The sequence below is a fragment of the Nymphalis io genome, chromosome 14, assembly GCF_905147045.1.
Source record: "Nymphalis io chromosome 14, ilAglIoxx1.1, whole genome shotgun sequence".
NCBI lineage: Eukaryota > Metazoa > Arthropoda > Insecta > Lepidoptera > Nymphalidae > Nymphalis > Nymphalis io.
This window is the reverse complement of record NC_065901.1, coordinates 4,658,937-4,677,138: the sequence shown is the minus strand read 5'-3', so window position 1 is coordinate 4,677,138 and position 18,202 is coordinate 4,658,937. Positions and strand designations below refer to the sequence as shown.

Sequence of the window (18,202 nt, the reverse complement as noted above, 5' to 3'; positions counted from 1 at the left end):
CTTGGCGCTCCTCGTAATTTCGATGTTTGGGGCGCACTCGGCGCCTTGGACACCGGCGAGCCCTACATACCCCCCCATTGTTCCCGTGAGGGAAACGAGTAACGCGTTTTTCCAGCGTTAAAAAAAATGTTCCCTTTAGATTCGGGAAATATTTTATATATTCGGGCTTCTTGCCCGTTAGGCCGTTAGCGAAGTTGTTATCGAAATTGGAAGTAAAATTATAGTGGATACGTGTAGTTAAGTGGAATAGTCTTGCATTATAGACAGTTATTATCCTTTTGGTTTCACATATAATACAGATCAATTTATTACAAAAGTTGGGAATAAATACCACATTATGGAATGCTTAAATGAAAAAACGGCCATAAAAAGGCGGTATGCAAATCTATATTCAAAATTTCAAATGAGGAACCCTGACAACTGGGTACCAACTATAGGCGGATCTGACATCTGCGAACTTATAGATATCATCTTAAATTTGCTATGTAATTTTTTAATCACTAACAATTAGTTCAACCTCTATAGTTGCTATCTTTGCCTATAGTTTTGTTTCGATTATAGTTTGTTTATTAATTATAACTCAAGTATTGTCTCTTTATCTATAATATCCAGCATAGCCTACTCAGACGTAGCCAATACTATCAAAGATGGTACTTCTTAATGATATGACATATTTCTAACACTGACCAACTGTCAAGGATTTTATTTATTGTATGTTGACAACATCAACCTATTTTTGGCGTGGTTTCTATTCCTAGTCCTCTGTTAGAAATAATAAGGATAAAATAATTAAGAAATAATTCAATAAATTACAGCTACCCATGAAAATGTAGTCCTGCATTCCTTTTTTATTTTTTGGAAAAACTAATTGGGTTTGGTTTTTGTAATGCAAGGCTAGTTGCCCTTTTCAAACGACTCCCACCGCGTAGACGCGTACATTTTTTTATATGAGTTTGAAGTTACGCGCAACGGAACGCTATTTTGCGTTTACATCTGCATTTTTTAATAATAAAAAGCTCACAGTATGACCAATTCAGGCATCTTTATATTTTATCGTGTTTTATATTTTATGGACTAGGCTTGCAAGTATATTTTTTAAAAATAAATAAAATTATGTTATAATGATTTATACTTAGTAATTTTTTGATTAAATTAAATTTAAACAAGAAAATCGTAATTATGTATAAAAAATATATACTTATATTTAAAAAATTAAGCTAACCCGGGGCGCAGGCCTTGCCTTAATCACAGGTTGCATTTAGTTGAGAGTCCATTTAATCAATGAAAGTATCGGTCAAGCATCCTGTATCTGTGGGATTTGCTCTGGGCTGCGCGCGAAGTCCTCAACGTTACACGCACTCAACCCGAGGGCATGTTGAGTATGAAATTTGCTATATAATAATACGGATTTAATGTTAGCAATTTGATTAAGCTCATTTGAACGAAATTATTTATCGAACGTTACCCTCCAGAGAATGAGGCCGAAATAACTGACTCGGAAAGTACAAATAACAGAAACTATATATATATATCTAGGTATTTTTTTTTCAGCCTTTTGCCGTCCACTGCTGGACGAAAGCCTCCCCCATAGAACACCAACCATCCCGATCTTGGGCAGTCCGCATCCATCCCGAACCTGCCACCTTTTTTAAATCGTCGGCCCATCTTGTCACAGGGCGTCCTTCACTACGTTTGCCTATGCGTGGTCTCCACTCTAACACGTGTCGGCTCCATCGGCCATCAATGCGCCTGGAGAGATGACCAGCCCACTTCCACTTCAGCGAGCTAATTCTAAGCGCGATGTCGGTGACTTTAGTTCTCTGGCAAATGTCCTCATTTCGGATTCTATCTGCCAGAGAAACCCCAAGCATCGCACGTTCCATTGCTCGCTGAGCGGCCCTAAATTTGTGGACCAGTCCTACGGTAAGTGTCCACGTTTCGGCACCGTCAGTCATTACAGGTAGGACGCACTGATTGAAGACCCTGGTCTTAAGCGACTGTGGGATCGACGATTCAAAAATATGACGTAACCTCCCGAATGTCGCCCAGCCCAAGCGTATTCTCCTTTTAGCCTCCTTCTCAAAGTTGTGCCGGCCAAGTTGTATAGTTTGGCCCAGGTAGATATATTCCTGCACAACTTCAAGTGGAGAGCCATTTACGACCACTGGTCTCGGGGATACATGACGGTTTGCCATAATTTTGGTCTTTTCAATGTTCATCCCGAGACCTACTTGTCTTGAAGAATCGTTCAGGCTGTTTAGCATCTCTTCCAAATCCTGCAGAGTCTCCGGCATGATGACATGATATCCAGGTATACCACCTAATTATTATAGAATAATAAAACAAAACTATTAATAACTCTATATAAATGTTATCACTTGTTTATAACACTTTATGTGTCTGTATATGTACTAGCTGTGCCCGCGTATAACTTAAAAAATCCCTAAGAGCACTTATAATATTTCAGTATATACAAGATTTTTAGTTTTATTTTCGTGGGATATTATTATTTAGTCAAGAAAATAAATACGTATGTATGTATGAGTACTTTCAAACAACCTATTCAACTACCCATTGTAATAATATGTCAAAACTATACAAAGTAATAAAAACCGCCTATGTCTATTTTCGGTCTTATCTTGATATCTTTCATAAGAATTAATATTTTATAAAAACGATTTTGCAAATAATGCATTATCTTAGAACAAAGTTGATTACCATACAAAAAGTTAAGGTCAACCTTAAAAGATAGACATATATCTACGCATGAGCGAGTTAACCAACAATCACTAGTATAAGCTGAACCCTATTTAATTTTATTGATCGTATAGATTTCAGTTCAACTTACATTGGAGTATCAAATTTTTGAAACTGTCAAATTTTTAACTTTGTTTTGTCCCTATAAACTTTCAATCATCACAGACTGTCATTTATAGGTAGCTAAAGTTTCAACCAATTTCAATTTCCAATTTCAATTGAACAGTTGTTTCATAGCAATTTTATTGAATAAATGTTCAACGTGATTCTTTAAACTGAAATAACTCTACTATTTATGAACCGATTGAAATAAAACAAACACTAAATTTTAAATGTAGTTAGCCACAATATATTGGCGAATATCACACTCAAATCTGTTAAACAATTTCTAAGATTAGCATACACAAACGCGCAGACAACCAGATACATAGACAAAAATTCTAACAATAATTATTTTGGGTTCTATTGCGTTGATAAAGGCCCTCGGTAATCCTTTTAATGATATATCTTCAATGTACAGACAGCGATCAGTTACAGACTTATTATATGTAGTAATTTAATTTAAGTTTAATATTTAACAATTTCATATTTTAAGTAAACTTACTAAGTAACGGTTTCGCAGTTTTATTGTAATTAGTTTTTATAATAAACAAAACAAAAAATCAAATGCCCATCTATGTAATTTAAATAAAAACTAAATAACTTGTAAGTGTAACTCACCACAAAAATACCTTAAAATGCCTACCGATTACATTACATATAGTGCGTCTTTAACAAGAGGCTCTGAATATCACAAAACAGACACAACCACCAATGACGTCTGGCACTCACGCATAGTTACGCACACACTTTCAAAATATTTGTTTAAATAAAATAGTGTAAAAGACAAAATTTATCTACTTTAAATATCAGAAGTTATAAAGGAATTTTTTCGATAAGAATCAATTTGTTAATACAAAATATGCATTTTGGAAACAAATATCGAATTTATATATATATATATATATATATATATATATATATATATATATATATATTTATTTTAGCGATAAAATATAGTAATATATAAGTAAGCCTTACACATAAAAGGCAGAAATATGTTGGCGCGGACTTTTTTATAGAACTATTTAAGAGATACATTTCCACCATACATTATATTCGTATAACTCTTACGGTTTTTACTGCACACGCCAGAATGGCTCACAGATAAGAGAAATTTTTCCGACTGACGTGACACTTATTGTTATATTTTGGTCAATTTAATCAATAGCTGTATAAATTATAGCTTATATGTTATTCTGATGTAAGAGCTATATTATTGCAAATTTCATTAAAATCCTTTCAGTTGTTTTAGCTTGAAAGAGTAACAAACATCCATACAAACATTCGCGTTTATAATATTAGTAGGATTGTCTATGTGAGTGATTGTTGATTGTTGAAATTGTGAGTGATGACGTCACGATCACTATCATTTGCTGAATCAATTATATTCAATTGTATTCTTTTGTTAATAAATATTAAAATTTAATTCGCGCTTAAGAAAAGCATCGTATGATGTCGTTCCTTTCTTATTTAGTGTACACAGGTGGCGTTCTGAAGGTTTTCTTTGTGGGAAAAGGGTATCTTAAGATTAATATGTATTTATAGTTATAATTACATTAATTAGTTAACTTTACTGTTAATAAGAGTTAAGATTTAGGTTATTATGAATTTAAGTTATGGTTAGGATTTAAATAATATTAAAATTTAATAATATCAAAAAAAATATACTAATTATAAGCTACTAATAGGTAACATAAAAAATATAAATACTTAAATTATTTATTATAATAAATAATGAAATTAAATATCGAGCCTGACTATGAGATAGATTCGATGTTTCAATTCATTTCATAAAAAGTTTTTTGATTAAATTATATAGGTACTTAATTTTAGTTGTGTGTGGAGTTACCTACACAAACATCGACGATGGCTAAATTTTAGTTAAATATAGCATGCAACCTAGAATTTACAATAAAACTCGTTTAAAATTTAGGTATTTATCATTTTCTTACGTTATTTATATATTTTTTAATTGATGTCAGTTTGAATTTTTTTATTGATGTAGACAAAGCGGCAAGTTTCCATAACCCTGTTTACTGAGTAGAAGTGTTTATTAAGTATACACTTCATTATCACACATTTTGTCTCACATAAAGCAAACTCCACGCCGCATTATCTGCGCGCGTGTTCTATGCGTGTATTATATTTGCAATATTATTCATCAATTTGTAAATATTATAATGTTATATAAATAGAATTATTAAATATTATTAACTTAAATATTAAGTGTGGTAGTTTTTTTTATCTCATACATACCCACGCACACACACATGCACGTTAGTAAATGCACAAATAAATATTCGTGGATCTGTTTTTTATGAAATCGATACCTATTTTTTGAAATGATTATTTATTAACTGTGAATGATTAATTTAAATTATACGTATTCCTTTTGTTCTAATATAGTTTTTTTTGCTCGAATTTAATGTTACATTCACATTTATTGAATACACATCAAGAAAAAAAAACACGATTATATTTTAACAAATAATATGCTTTATTTAATCTAATTTTTCTGAATACTCTCTTAGATAGTAAGTATTTATTTTCAGGTCCTTACATATGAAATTGGCGTTTTGTACGGGAGGAATATAAAGTCAATTTTTTTTTGTAAAATATATTTAATTAATCAAAGTATGCACCGTTGTTATCTATGCACTTTTGCCATCTCATAGGTAGTTCATTGATCCCTTTACTAAAAAACATGGGGCGAGAATCAGTAAACTCTTTGAAGGCGGTTTGGTCTGCCGCATAGGAGTTGAATTTTTTTCCTTGTAAGAAGTTGTCTAAATTCCGAAATAAATGGTAATCTGTTGGAGCAGGGTCCGGGGAGTACGGTGGATGTCGCAGACATTCCAATTGTAGTCATCTAACTTAGTGGTTGTTTGTTGTGCAGTGTGTGGTCTTCCGTTGTCGTGAAGCAGCAGTGGCCTAGAGCGATTGACCAATCTCAGTTGTTTAGCAGCTAGTTCTTCCTTCATGGTTTGCAGTTGCTGACAATAGATATCTGTCGTAATCGTTTGGCTAGATTTTAGAAGGCTGTAGTGAACGACACTGGCGCTAGTCCACCAAACACTCACAAGTAACTTTTTCTGAGTCACTTTTGATTTAGGGCAAGATTTGACTGGGTCTCCAGGGTACAGCCATTGCAACGAGCGCTTCCGATTATTGTACAGTATCCACTTTTCACTACAAATAATGATTCGATTTAAAATCCCTTCATTATTGTGTTGGTTGAGCAAAGTAACACAGCAGTCGACGCATGCTTGCAAGTTCTATTCACTCAATTCATGAGGTACCCATCGTTCAAGTTTTTTTACTTTCACGATTTGCTTCAAGTGGATTAATACATTTTTACCCCGAAGCCTGCAGCTATCTCTGAAGTGCTTTGTGATAGATCTTCTGCCACAATAGCCTTTAATTCTTCATTTTCCACTTTGGTGTCCGGCCGTCCACAGGGTTGGTTCCGAAGGTCGAAATTTTCAGAACGAAAACGTTGAAACCAAAAACGTACCGTGCTTTCTTTTGCGACACCAGCGCCGCATACATCATTAATCCTTCGAGCTGTTTTTTTTTTTTTATAGAATAGGAAGGCGGACGAGCATATGGGCCACCTGATGGTAAGTGGTCACCAACGCTCTTAGACATTAGCATTGTAAGAAATTTCAACCATCGCTTACATATCCAATGCGCCACCAACCTTGGGAACTAAGATTTTATGTCCCTTGTGCCTGTAATTACACTGGCTCACTCACCCTTCAAACCGGAACACAACAATATCAAGTATTGCTGTTTTGCGGTAGAATATCTGATGAGTGGGTGGTACCTACCCAGACGAGCTTGCACAAAGCCCTACCACCAGTAAACAGTTTCTGCAGCGCTGGTGCCACGGTAGAACTCGTACTCGTAAATATACCGATATTTCATGTTTTCCATTGTGCGGTAATAAGCGATAAAAAATAATGAGGAAAAAACAAATGAATAACTGTTTTCAAAACTCAAATGAACCAGCTAAATGAATTTATAAATTTGGATTTGGAATTCTTAACCAAAGAGGAGATATTTCAGATCAAAGTGGGCAGTACGACAAAACGCTAATTTCATATGTAGGGACCTAATATTACAAATTTCCAATATCATACACCTGTTAACTAACTGTTATAGTTTGACAGCTTCAATCACTAATAAAAACTAGTGATCAAAGTTTGACAAGCTTACCTAACGGCTTGAGTGTGAAATATATTAATGTTCTGTATAATGTTCCCAGTAGTTGAGGACTATCGTGTTATTTTAGAATACTATTTGACATTTGATAAACGCATTTTTGTTTTACGTTAAAATACAGAAAAAGTAGTTAGTTCTTACTAATCTAAATCACGAAATTGATACATAATAGTTTTATAAAGAAAATTATTTTTACTAACACGGATAAAATGTACATTTATTTAAGTATGTACATACTTTATATCAGTAGGTACGAACCGACTAACGAGGCAGTCTTCAGTCTTCAGGCAATAAGAAGGTCACCTTACAACTTTAGACTGCCTCGTTGGCTTAGTGGTTAGATATAAGGCTGCATACCCAGAGGTCCTGGGTCCAATTCCGAGGTTGGACCAATAAAAAGTTATTGGGATTTTCTGTCACACAATTATCAGTAGTAGCCAGCCAGTAGCAAGATGAAAGTGTATCCGCGGCCGTGCCTCGGAAAGCACGTAAAGCCGTTGGTCCTGCGCTTGAACTCTTTTCGGTCGTGTCGGATTGCCGTCCCATCGGATTATGAGTGCTACAATAGAGAGTGCAGCTGTACATGCGCACACACTTGTGCGCTATAATATGTCCTGCGCAGTTGGCTAATGTCTCTTGAGATAATTGCAATCTCAAGGAACCTAGGATTTACTATCACTTGAAGAGGCTTTTTATTTACCCAGTTTTCTCAAATAAACAGGTTTAAATTGACAGTTGACTTATTTACAAAGGTCCCACTTAGAGATCTAAATAAACAGTTTATCACTTATAGAGGTGAAAATGTTTACTAAAATGAATATTATTTATTTATGTTTTTTTTATTTACTGCTTTGTTAACAATACAACTCTTAAGGTTTAAAAAAGGAAAGAATATATATATACCAGTATTTCCAATTTTGACATATATTATTTTTAAATATATATACAATAAATTCGTTAACCATTTTCCATCACGTTTTAAAACTCTCTGTACAAAACTCATAGCTCACCTCTTTTTTTTAATTTCCAAAGAAATAAAGAGCAAAACATGTCAATACAATATATAATATATATATATATATATTCGAGTGTTTAAATAAAACATATCGCCTGTCCTGATCAACATTCAAAAGGATAAAGTAATAAATTATGTCGTACTTATAGAGACTATTAATTTGCTAAGTCTCAATTATAGAGGTAATCATCGCAAAAAAATGAAAGAAAGCTCCATCAAAAAGGTTTAATTATAGTACTATGAAAATACTCAATGCAAAAGTGTCGCGACCTCATTGTAATTATTATTAGTAGTAGAAGTTTATTCAATATATTGGGCTCATTTAACCATTGCTGAAATTGTAAACTATGATATAAAATATACATTTCCGTCCGATCCGGTCGGGTCAGCATCTATTAGCCTTTAGACTTCCTCTCTCGGAATAACAGTGGCAGACCGCCTTTAATAGCTTGCACGATGCCTGAGCCGGGATTAATTATTGGGTGTCGTAGCATAGAGGGTGCTGGTCTCACGGTGAAACACGATAGCACTGCGGCGAGCCCCGCCAGCGACTGCATCAGGCCGAGCCGCTCACCTGAATAGCACACACCATCGATTATTATGAATGCAGTTATAACAAACTTTATTCAAATAAGATTTTAAAAAAGCACTTTTAAATGGTAGTTTTTAAACAAAATTTGGACTCTATTTCTAGAGATCAACTGATGGACTTATTATTTATTGTTGAATTAAATTTTTGTACCTTTTTTAATCTAAGTAGTTTCAAATTTAAAAATAAGAATTATTGTATTTATAATAATGAGACTTGTTAATGAATGAATATAATGTTATTAAGAATTGATTTTCAATTTTCAACATCAAGCCCATCTTTAATCGTTATTTATTTTAATCCGAACTTGTTTTCTTACACAATCATTAGTAATTATGTAGATAATATTTAAAATTGTTTATGTAAAAATAATGCACTAAAATTTAACCGCAAAAAGTGTCAATTGATATTTTTGAATACTATATTTTTTAGTTCACATATACCTATATAATATTTATCATATTTTTACTGCCTATATAATATTTTTTTGCCTCGTTGGTCTAGTGGCTTGATGTAAGGCCGCAGACAAGGAGATCCTGGGTTCAATTCCCTTGTCGGGCCAATAAAAAGTTATTGGGTTTTTCTGTCAGAAAATTCTCAGTAGGAGCCCGGAATCTGGAAGTTGGAAGTGTGTAAATTCCAGTGCCTCGGAAAGCACGTAAAGCCGTTGGTCCTGCGGCTGAACTTTCCGGTCGTGTCGGTTTGCCGTCCCACCGGATTATGAGAATTAGGAAATAGAGTGTGCACCTGTGTTTGCGCACACAGTTTTGCACTATAATATCTCCTGCGTAATTGACTAATCTTTCTCGAGATTGGCAGCCGTGGCCGAAATCGGTCTAGAGGACATTATATAATATTTTAATAAAATATCGAAACTCTTACCGATACAAGCACGAGGTCCAACACCAAATGGCAAGTATACATACTTGTTATCAATATAAAAATTATTTGGATCGAATCTTTCAGGGCGGAATTCATTCGGGTTGTCAAAATACTTAGAATCATTTTGCATTGCTTGAATAGGTATTATCACCTTTACTCCTTCGTCAATGGTTAGATCTAAATCTTCGAAAGTGTACTTGTGTGCGCACTCTCTATTCAAGACACCAAGTGACGGGAATATTCTCATTGCTTCTTTAAATGTCCACTCTAAGTAATGCATTTCCTTGATGGCGTCATAGCTTAGTTTGTTATTATACTTTTCCAAGACTCTATCTATTTCTTCTTGTACCTTATTTTGTATGTCGGGATGATGCGCTAGCTCATGTAAGGTAAAGCTGGTTGCTGAGGAGGACGTTTCGAAACCAGCGGCGAAAAATATAAATACTTGAGCTACTATGAGATCTTCATTCATTTCTACAGATGCGATTTCTGGTGTTCCGTCTGGTTTTATTTTTTCTATTGAGTCGCCAATAATTGTTCCTTTTTTCTTACATTCAAGTAAAAGATCTATGAAGTCGTTTCTACCCGATGGTTCATAATTTCTTTGTCGTAGGACTTCGTTGACTAATTGATACATTCGTTTTTCCACTCGAGATAAAAGTTTTAATTTTTTGAATATATTAGGAAAGAGTTCTTTCAAGACAACGACGAAAACCTCTTTGGGTCCAGCTCGAAATATAGTAGTTCCAAGTTTTCGAAAAGCAGAGTTCTCCTCTTTAAGTGAATCCGAGTCAAGTCCAAATCCACAGGCACCAATGAAGTCGGTTGTGTATCGTGCCATTAGGTCGCGGGCGTCGATCTCCTGTCCGTTGGAAATACAGTTAAGTGTCCAGTCTTGCAGGCGTTCGGCTCGTTCTACGATTAACGGAAACATAGCCTTTAGTTTCCCGCTAGTAAAGGCGGGTGTCATACGTTGACGCAATAATTTCCAAAGGTCACCATCAGCGAAAAATAAATTTCGAAGCAAAGGTTCTACCTCATGGCGATGCATGTTAAGTCCACGCGGATAAAACATAGCAAAGTCAGTCGTGAGTATTCGTTTGGTAATTTCTGGGTCTCTAATAATAAGTTCAGGACGAGACGCTCGATAAAACCCTACCACTTTCTCCGTTGGATACCTCTGATACATTTCCACTGCCACTTGGCATACGCTTTGTTGCATAAAATAATTCCTTGTATTATTACCGAAAAACGGTACTGGTTTGTCATGTTTCACTTTTTTTTGCTCCCAGTATTTGAAGTTTTTTGTCCCGTATAAGTATAGAGCCACAACCACAATTGCCACAAGAAATAACCCAAGCATGTTGTTGTTTTTTATTAGATGTGCGCAAGAAATATATTATACGATTTAAGTCTTACAGCGAATACGACAATAAACAAATTTATAGTCGCGAGAAACGCGCGAACACTAGCGCGGTCTCCAGTATACTAAGTTGTACACTGTACACTGTCCTCGTCGGAAACGATTATTTTATAGGGAATCATAAAGTAATGTGTTGATGCTTACTTCAATTAAATAAGGTTTAAAACTATATTGAATTATATACCTACCAGGCTGCGTAAATTAATAAGTCTGATAAAGTTTTGGAATATATAAAAATATAAATTTTCACATTTCAATATAAATGTATCATAGGTATTTGTTTCCTGAACTTATGTAAGCATGTAATTAGAGATTCTTTACACTTTATTATACTCTGAGCTTTTGACTCCAGCGTTATGGCTACCATTGCTGAAAACTTTTAGGAAGACAAATTACTATACAAGTAGATATTGAGAAAGAAAAAGTAGATATTGAAAAATAAAAGTTACGGGTACGAATAATAACTGAAGCGAAATATCGTGGCCCTGGCCACGTTATCTAGTTTTTGTTGCTTCTGTTGTGACATATTATGGACTCAGCTGCGCCGTGTGTAATCTCTTCCCTTCTCTGTCTTTTTGGTTATCTTGTTTCTTTCTCAATATCTACTTGTATAGTAATTTTTCTTCCTAAAAGATTCCGGCAATGGTAGCCATAACGCAGAAGTCAACAGCTCAGAAGATAATAAAGTGTAAAGGATCTCTAATTAGATGCTTACATAAGTCCAGGAAACAAATACCTATGATGCATTTATTTTGAAATGTGAAAATTTATATTTTTATATATTCTATAACTTTATCAGACTTATTAATTTACTTTACGCAGCCTAGTAGATATATAATTCAATATAGTTTTAAACCTTATTTAGTTGAAGTACGCATCAACACATTACTTTATGATTCGTTATAAAATAATCGTTTCCGACTAGGACAGTGTACAACTTAGTATACTGGAGTCCGCGTTAGTGTTCGCGCGTTTCTCGCGACTATTAATTTGTTTATTGTCGTATTCGCTTTAAGACTTAAATCGAATAATATATTTTTTGCGCACGTCTAATAAAAAACAACAACATGCTTGCGTTATTTCTTGTGGCAATTGTGGTTGTGGCTCTATACTTATACGGGACAAGAAACTTCAAGTACTGGGAGCAAAAAAAAGTGAATCATGACAAACCAGTACCGTTTTTCGGTAATAATATAAGGAATTATTTTATGCAACAAAGCGTATGCCAAGCGGCAGTGGAAATGTACTGGAGGTATCCAACGGAGAAAGTGGTAGGGTTTTATCGAGCGTCTCGTCCTGAACTTATTATTAGAGACCCAGAAATTACCAAACGAATACTCACGACTGACTTTGCTTTGTTTTATCCGCGTGGACTTAACATGCATCGCCATGAGGTAGAACCTTTGCTTCGAAATTTATTTTTCGCTGATGGTGACCTTTGGAAATTATTGCGTCAACGTATGACACCCGCCTTTACTAGCGGGAAACTAAAGGCTATATTCCCGTTAATCGTAGAACGAGCCGAACGCCTGCAAAACTGAGCACTTAACGCTATTTCCAACGGACAGAAGATCGACGCCCGCGACTTAATAGCACGATGACCGACTTCATTGGTGCCTGTGGATTTGGACTTGACTCGGATTCACTTAAAGAGGAGAACTCCGCTTTTCGAAAACTTTGAACTACTATATTTCGAGCTGGACCCAAAGAGGTTTTTGTCATTGTCTTGAAAGAACTCTTTCCTAATATATTCAAAAAATTGAAACTTTTACTTCGAGTGGAAAAAGGAATGTATCAAGTAGTCCACGAAGTCCTACGACAAAGAAATTATGAACCATCAGGTAGAAACGACTTCATAGATCTTTTACTTGAATGTAAGAAAAAAGGAACAAGTATAGGCGACTATATAGAAAAAATAAAACCAGACGGAACACCAGAAATCGCATCTGTAGAAATGAATGAAGATCTCATAGTAGCTCAAGTATTTGTCTTTTTCGCTGCTGGTTTCAAAACGTCCTCCTCAGCAACCAGCTTTACCTTACGTGAGCTAACGTATCATCCCGACATACAAAATAAGGTACAAGAAGAAATAGATAGAGTCTTAGAAAAGTATGATAACAAATTAAGCTACAACGCCATCAAGGAAATGCATTACTTAGAGTGGACATTTAAAGAAGCAATGAGAATATTCCCGTCACTTGATTTCTTAATTAGAGAGTGCGCACACAAGTACACTTTCGAAGATTTAGATCTAACCATTGACGAAGGAGTAAGGGTGATGATACCTATTCAAGAAATGCAAAATGATTCTAAGTACTTTGACAACCCGAATGAATTCCGCCCTGAAAGATTTGATCCAAATAATTTTAATGTTGATAACAAGTATGTATACTTGCCATTTGGTGTTGGACCTCGTGCTTGTATCGGATAAGAGTTTCGATATTTTATTAAAATATTATATAATGTCCTCTAGACCGTTTTCGGCCACGGCTGCCAATCTCGAGAAAGATTAGTCAACAATATATACTGAGAATTTTCTGACAGAAAAACCCAATAACTTTTTATTGGCCCGATAAGGGAATGGAACCCAGGACCTCCTTGTCTGCGGCCTTACATCAAGCCACTAGATCAACGAGGCAGAAAAAATATGATAAATATTATATAGGTATATATGAACTAAAAAATATAGTATTCATAAATATCAATTGACACTTTTTTCGGTTAAATTTTAGTGCATTATTTTTACATAAACAATTTTTATTATTATCTATCTAATTACTGATGATTGTGTAAGAAAAAAAGTTCGGATTAAAGTAAGTAACGATTAAAGATGGGCTTGATCTTGAAAATTGAAAATCAATTCTTAATAACATTATATTCATTAACAAGTCTCATTATTATAAATACAATAATTCTTATTTTTAAATTTGAAACTACTTAGATTAAAAAAGGTAGAAAAATGTAAATTCAACAATAAATAATAAGTCCATCAGTTGATCTCTAGAAACAGAGTCCAAATTTTGTTTTAAAACTACCATTTAAAAGTGGTTTTTCAAAATCATATTTGAATAAAGTTTGTTATAACTGGATTCATAATAATCGATTGGTGTGTGCTATTCAGGTGAGCGGCTCGGCCTGATAGAGTCGCTAGCAGGGCTCGCCGCAGTGCTATCGCGTTTCACCGTGAGACCAGCACCCTTTCACTACGATACCCAAAAGTTAATTCCACCTCAGGCTTCGTGCAAACTATTAAAGGTGGCCTGCCACTGTTATTCCGAGAGAGGAAGCCTAGAGGCTAATAGATTCTGACGCGACCGGATCGGACGGAAATGTATATTTTATATTCCATAGGTTACAATTTCAACAATGGTTAAATGGGCCCAGTATATTGAATACACTTCTACTACTGATAATAATTACAATGACGTCGCGACACTTTGCATTGAGTATTTTCATAGTACTATAATTAAACCTTTTTGATGGAGCTTTCATCTGCTATTTTTTTCCGATGACTACCTCTATAACGAGACTTAGCATCTTAATAGTCTCTATAAGTACGACATAATTTATTACTTTATCCTTTTGAATGTTGATCAGGACAGGCGATATGTTTTATTTAAACATTCGAATATATATTGTTGCATTAGATAGTGCGCAAATACATGTGCACTCTCTAAAATAGCTCTCATAATCCGATGGGACGGAAATCCGACACGACCGGCAAGAGTTCAGGCGCAGGACCAACGGTTTTACGTGATTTCTGAGGCACGGGAAAGTACACATTTCCAACTTCCAGAATTCGGGGTGCTATTGAGGATTTTTTGACAGAATATCCCAATAACTTTTTACTGGCCCGACCTAGGAATTGAACCCAGGATCTCCGGGTCAGCAGCCTTGCATCTAGCCAATTGACCAACGAGGCAGTCTAAGGTTGTACCGTATCTATTGACATAAAGTGTTTATATTTAAATAAATGTACATGTAGAGCATGTTATTACAAATATTTTTTTTAAAAAACTATTACGAACAAAACGAAGTTAAAAAATGTCAGTTTCAGAGATTTGGTACCTCCAATGTAAATTGAACTCAGATCAGAATATTTTATATTATGTTACATATACTCATGAAATACTTTTTGTTTACAGGGTGTATGTGGGGTCGATCTCATTCGAGCTGAAGGAAGATACAATAAGGCAAGCGTTTCTGCCATTCGGACCTATTAAATCTATTAACATGTCATGGGATCCCGTGACACAGAAACACAAAGGTTTTGCTTTCGTCGAGTATGAAATACCAGAAGCTGCACAGCTCAGTCTCGAACAGATGAAAGGTTTTATGCTAGGCGGAAGGTACGTGTTCCTTGTCCTTCGAGACAATTAAATTCATAAAGGCTTTTATAAATAAAACTTAGAAAGAAAATAGTTCATACAAATATTCAATATGTTTTCAGGAATATAAAGGTTGTAGGACGTCCATCCAATATGCCATAGGCACAGGCAATTGACGAAATTCAAGAAGAAGCGAAACAGTATAACCGTATCTATGTGGCTTCCATACATCCAGAGCTCACAGAGGACGACATAAAAAAGTAAGGGACATATTTTATACGGAAGCGTCATGAAACTATATGAATGCATTGTTTATTATTTTGGTCCGATCACTTACTGCAAACTAGCATACGGTGCGTCGGCGCACAAACACAAAGGATACGGATTCATAGAATACGCCACGCTGCCACCGCACTCGAGGCCATTGCTTCAATGAACCTCTTCGATCTCGGAGGTGCGTCTGCCTTCCATTCCTTTTTTTTGAAACCGCATTTCGTCCTTCATTTCTGACTTAATTCAATTCACGATGCAGGTCAGTACTTGCGCGTTAGGCGAGCTATCACGCCTCCCAACGCACTAGCGGGCCCCCCGCAGGCGTCCGCGATGCCCACCGCGGCTGCCGTCACCGCTGCCGCTTCGACCGCTAAGATATAGGCCATGGACGCGGTGGCCAGTAACGCAGTCGCGCTCGGCCACACCAAGCTGAACGCGCTCGATGTGTCACCGGCCGTCGCGCTACCCTCGTTGGCCGCTGCACTACCAGTCGCGCTTCCGGCAGCACTGTCGGCTGCGCTACCAGTGGCACTACCGGCAGTGCTGCCATGTGCTCTGCCAGCAACGCTACCCTGTGCTCTGTCAGCAGCGATCCCGGCAGCGTTGCCGGGTGCGTTACTGGGCTGGGCTAAGGCCTCCTCTCCTTTTTTGAGGAGAAGGTTTGGAGCTTATTCCGCCACGTTGCTCTAATGCGGATTGGCGGAATATACATGTGCAACGTGTACAATTTCAGTGTAATTAGACACATGCAGATTTCCTCATTATGTTTTCCTTCACCGTCAAGCACGAGATGAATTATAATCACAAATTAAGCACATGAAATTTCAGTAGTGCTTGCCCGGGTTTGAACCACCGATCATCGGTTAAGATTGACGCGTTCTAACCACGCGGGACATCTCAGTTTGACACCGCTTAGTGTATATATATTTAATTTCAACAGGTATTATAACATCAATTTAAATATTTATTGATTACTAATAATCGCCTGCGACTAGAGGGAAAGCGGCGAGTATTAGGTAAAAAGGTAGACTATGCCCGTCCTTCAAATTTTATCAAAATCGGTTGAGTAGCCTTGAAAGCGTAACGGACAGACAAGAGATAATTACGCATATATAATATTAGGCTAGATATTCCATTATGTATTACAAATATTCTTGCAGTGTTGTAAAACTACTGCAAGAATATTTTTCTAGGTGGTAGGACTTTGTGCAAGGCCGTCTGTGTGGGTGTGGATACCACCCACTCATCTTATATTTTACCGCTAAACAGCAATACTTAGTATTGTTGAGTTCCGGTTTGAAGGATTAATAAGCCAGTGAAACTTCAGGCACAGGGGAAATAACATCTTCGTTCCCAAGGTTGGTGGCGCATTGGCGATGTAAGAAGTGGTTAATGTTTCTTAAATAATTCGCAAATGGCTATAGGCGGTGGTGACCACTTAGAATCAGGTGGCCCATTTGCCCGTCCTATAAATAATAAATACCTACTTATAACATTAAAAAAATAATGTACGTCTGCGTGTCCACAGAGGCGGGCGCGGCGGCGGACGCGCTGAACGGGTGCTACTTCGGTGGCCGTACGGTTCGCGCCGCGCTCTATGACCAGGACCTGTTCGACCACGGAGACCTCTCGGGGTAGACCTCGCCTCGCATCGTCTCGCCGTCCGTTTTTACTTTTAATATAACGAAATTGGAAGTAAAATCATAGTGGATACATAACGAAGTTAAATGGAATAGTGTTGTATTACAAACAGTTGTTATCTTTTTTGTTTCACGGATAGTACAGATCAATTTATTACAAAAGTTGGCAATAAAGACCACATTATGGAATGCTTAAATGCAAAAACAGTCATATAAAGGTATCCAAATCTATAATTAAAATTCCAAATAAGAACCCCCGACAACTGGATACCAATTTTTAGCCGGATCTGCCATCTGCGAACTTATAGATACCATCTTAAATGTAATTTTTTATCACTACCAATTTTTTACATGAGTTCGAAGTTGCGTACAACGGAACGCTATTTAACGTTCACATGTGCATTTTTGTAATAATAAAAAACTCACTGTATTTACCTCAGGCATCTTTATATTTAATCATGTTTTGTAATATGACAAGGCTTGCAAGCTTATTTTAAAAATTAATAAAATGATGTTATAATTATTTTTACCTGGTAATATTTTGATTATATTAAATTTAAATAAAAAAATCAATAAATATGTTTTTTTTTATATAGAATAGGAAGGTGGACGAGCATATGGGCCACCTGATGGTAAGTGGTCACCAAACGCCCTTTGACATTGGCATTGTAAGAAATGTCAACCATCGCTTATAGCCAATGCGCCACCAACCTGGGGAACTAAGATTTTATGTCCCTTATGCCTGTAATTACACTGCCTCACTCACCCTTCAAACTGGAACACAACAATATCAAGTATTGCCTTTTTGCGGTAGAATATCTGATTAGTGGGTGGTACCTACCCAGACGGACTTGCACAAAGCCCTACCACCAGTAAAAGTATATGTATAAATAATATATACTTGTAATTAAAAAATTAGCAAACCACGGGGCGGAGGACTTGCCTCAGTCACAGGTTGCATTCAGTTGG

At 36.0% G+C, this 18,202-nt stretch overlaps 1 protein-coding gene and 2 pseudogenes across 1 annotated transcript; 2 read left to right on the top strand and 1 right to left on the bottom strand.

The window, feature by feature from the left end:
- Window positions 1–8,306: 8,306 nt before the first annotated feature.
- Window positions 8,307–11,056, bottom strand: LOC126773364 (cytochrome P450 6B6-like). The gene is made up of 2 exons (XM_050494282.1): window positions 9,570–11,056; window positions 8,307–8,672 (listed from the first exon to the last, which is right to left on the bottom strand). Exons 1-2 carry the CDS (start codon window positions 10,930–10,932, stop codon window positions 8,494–8,496), a joined length of 1,542 nt encoding a protein of 513 aa, XP_050350239.1. The 5' UTR covers window positions 10,933–11,056; the 3' UTR covers window positions 8,307–8,493.
- Window positions 11,057–12,544: 1,488 nt separating this feature from the next.
- Window positions 12,545–13,423, top strand: LOC126773493 (cytochrome P450 6B6-like; annotated as a pseudogene).
- A 935-nt stretch (window positions 13,424–14,358) lies between these two features.
- LOC126773492 (poly(U)-binding-splicing factor half pint-like) lies at window positions 14,359–17,574 on the top strand (annotated as a pseudogene).
- The last annotated feature ends 628 nt before the right edge of the window (window positions 17,575–18,202 follow it).

Excerpts from the sequence above, each read along its gene's own strand:
- LOC126773364 (XM_050494282.1), bottom strand. The coding sequence starts at position 10,932 with ATGCTTGGGTTATTTCTTGTGGCAATTGTGGTTGTGGCTCTATACTTA. Across the intron at positions 8,673-9,569 it reads TGGACCTCGTGCTTGTATCG|GTGAGCGGCTCGGCCTGATG; the intron begins GTAAGAGTTTCG and ends TGTGCTATTCAG.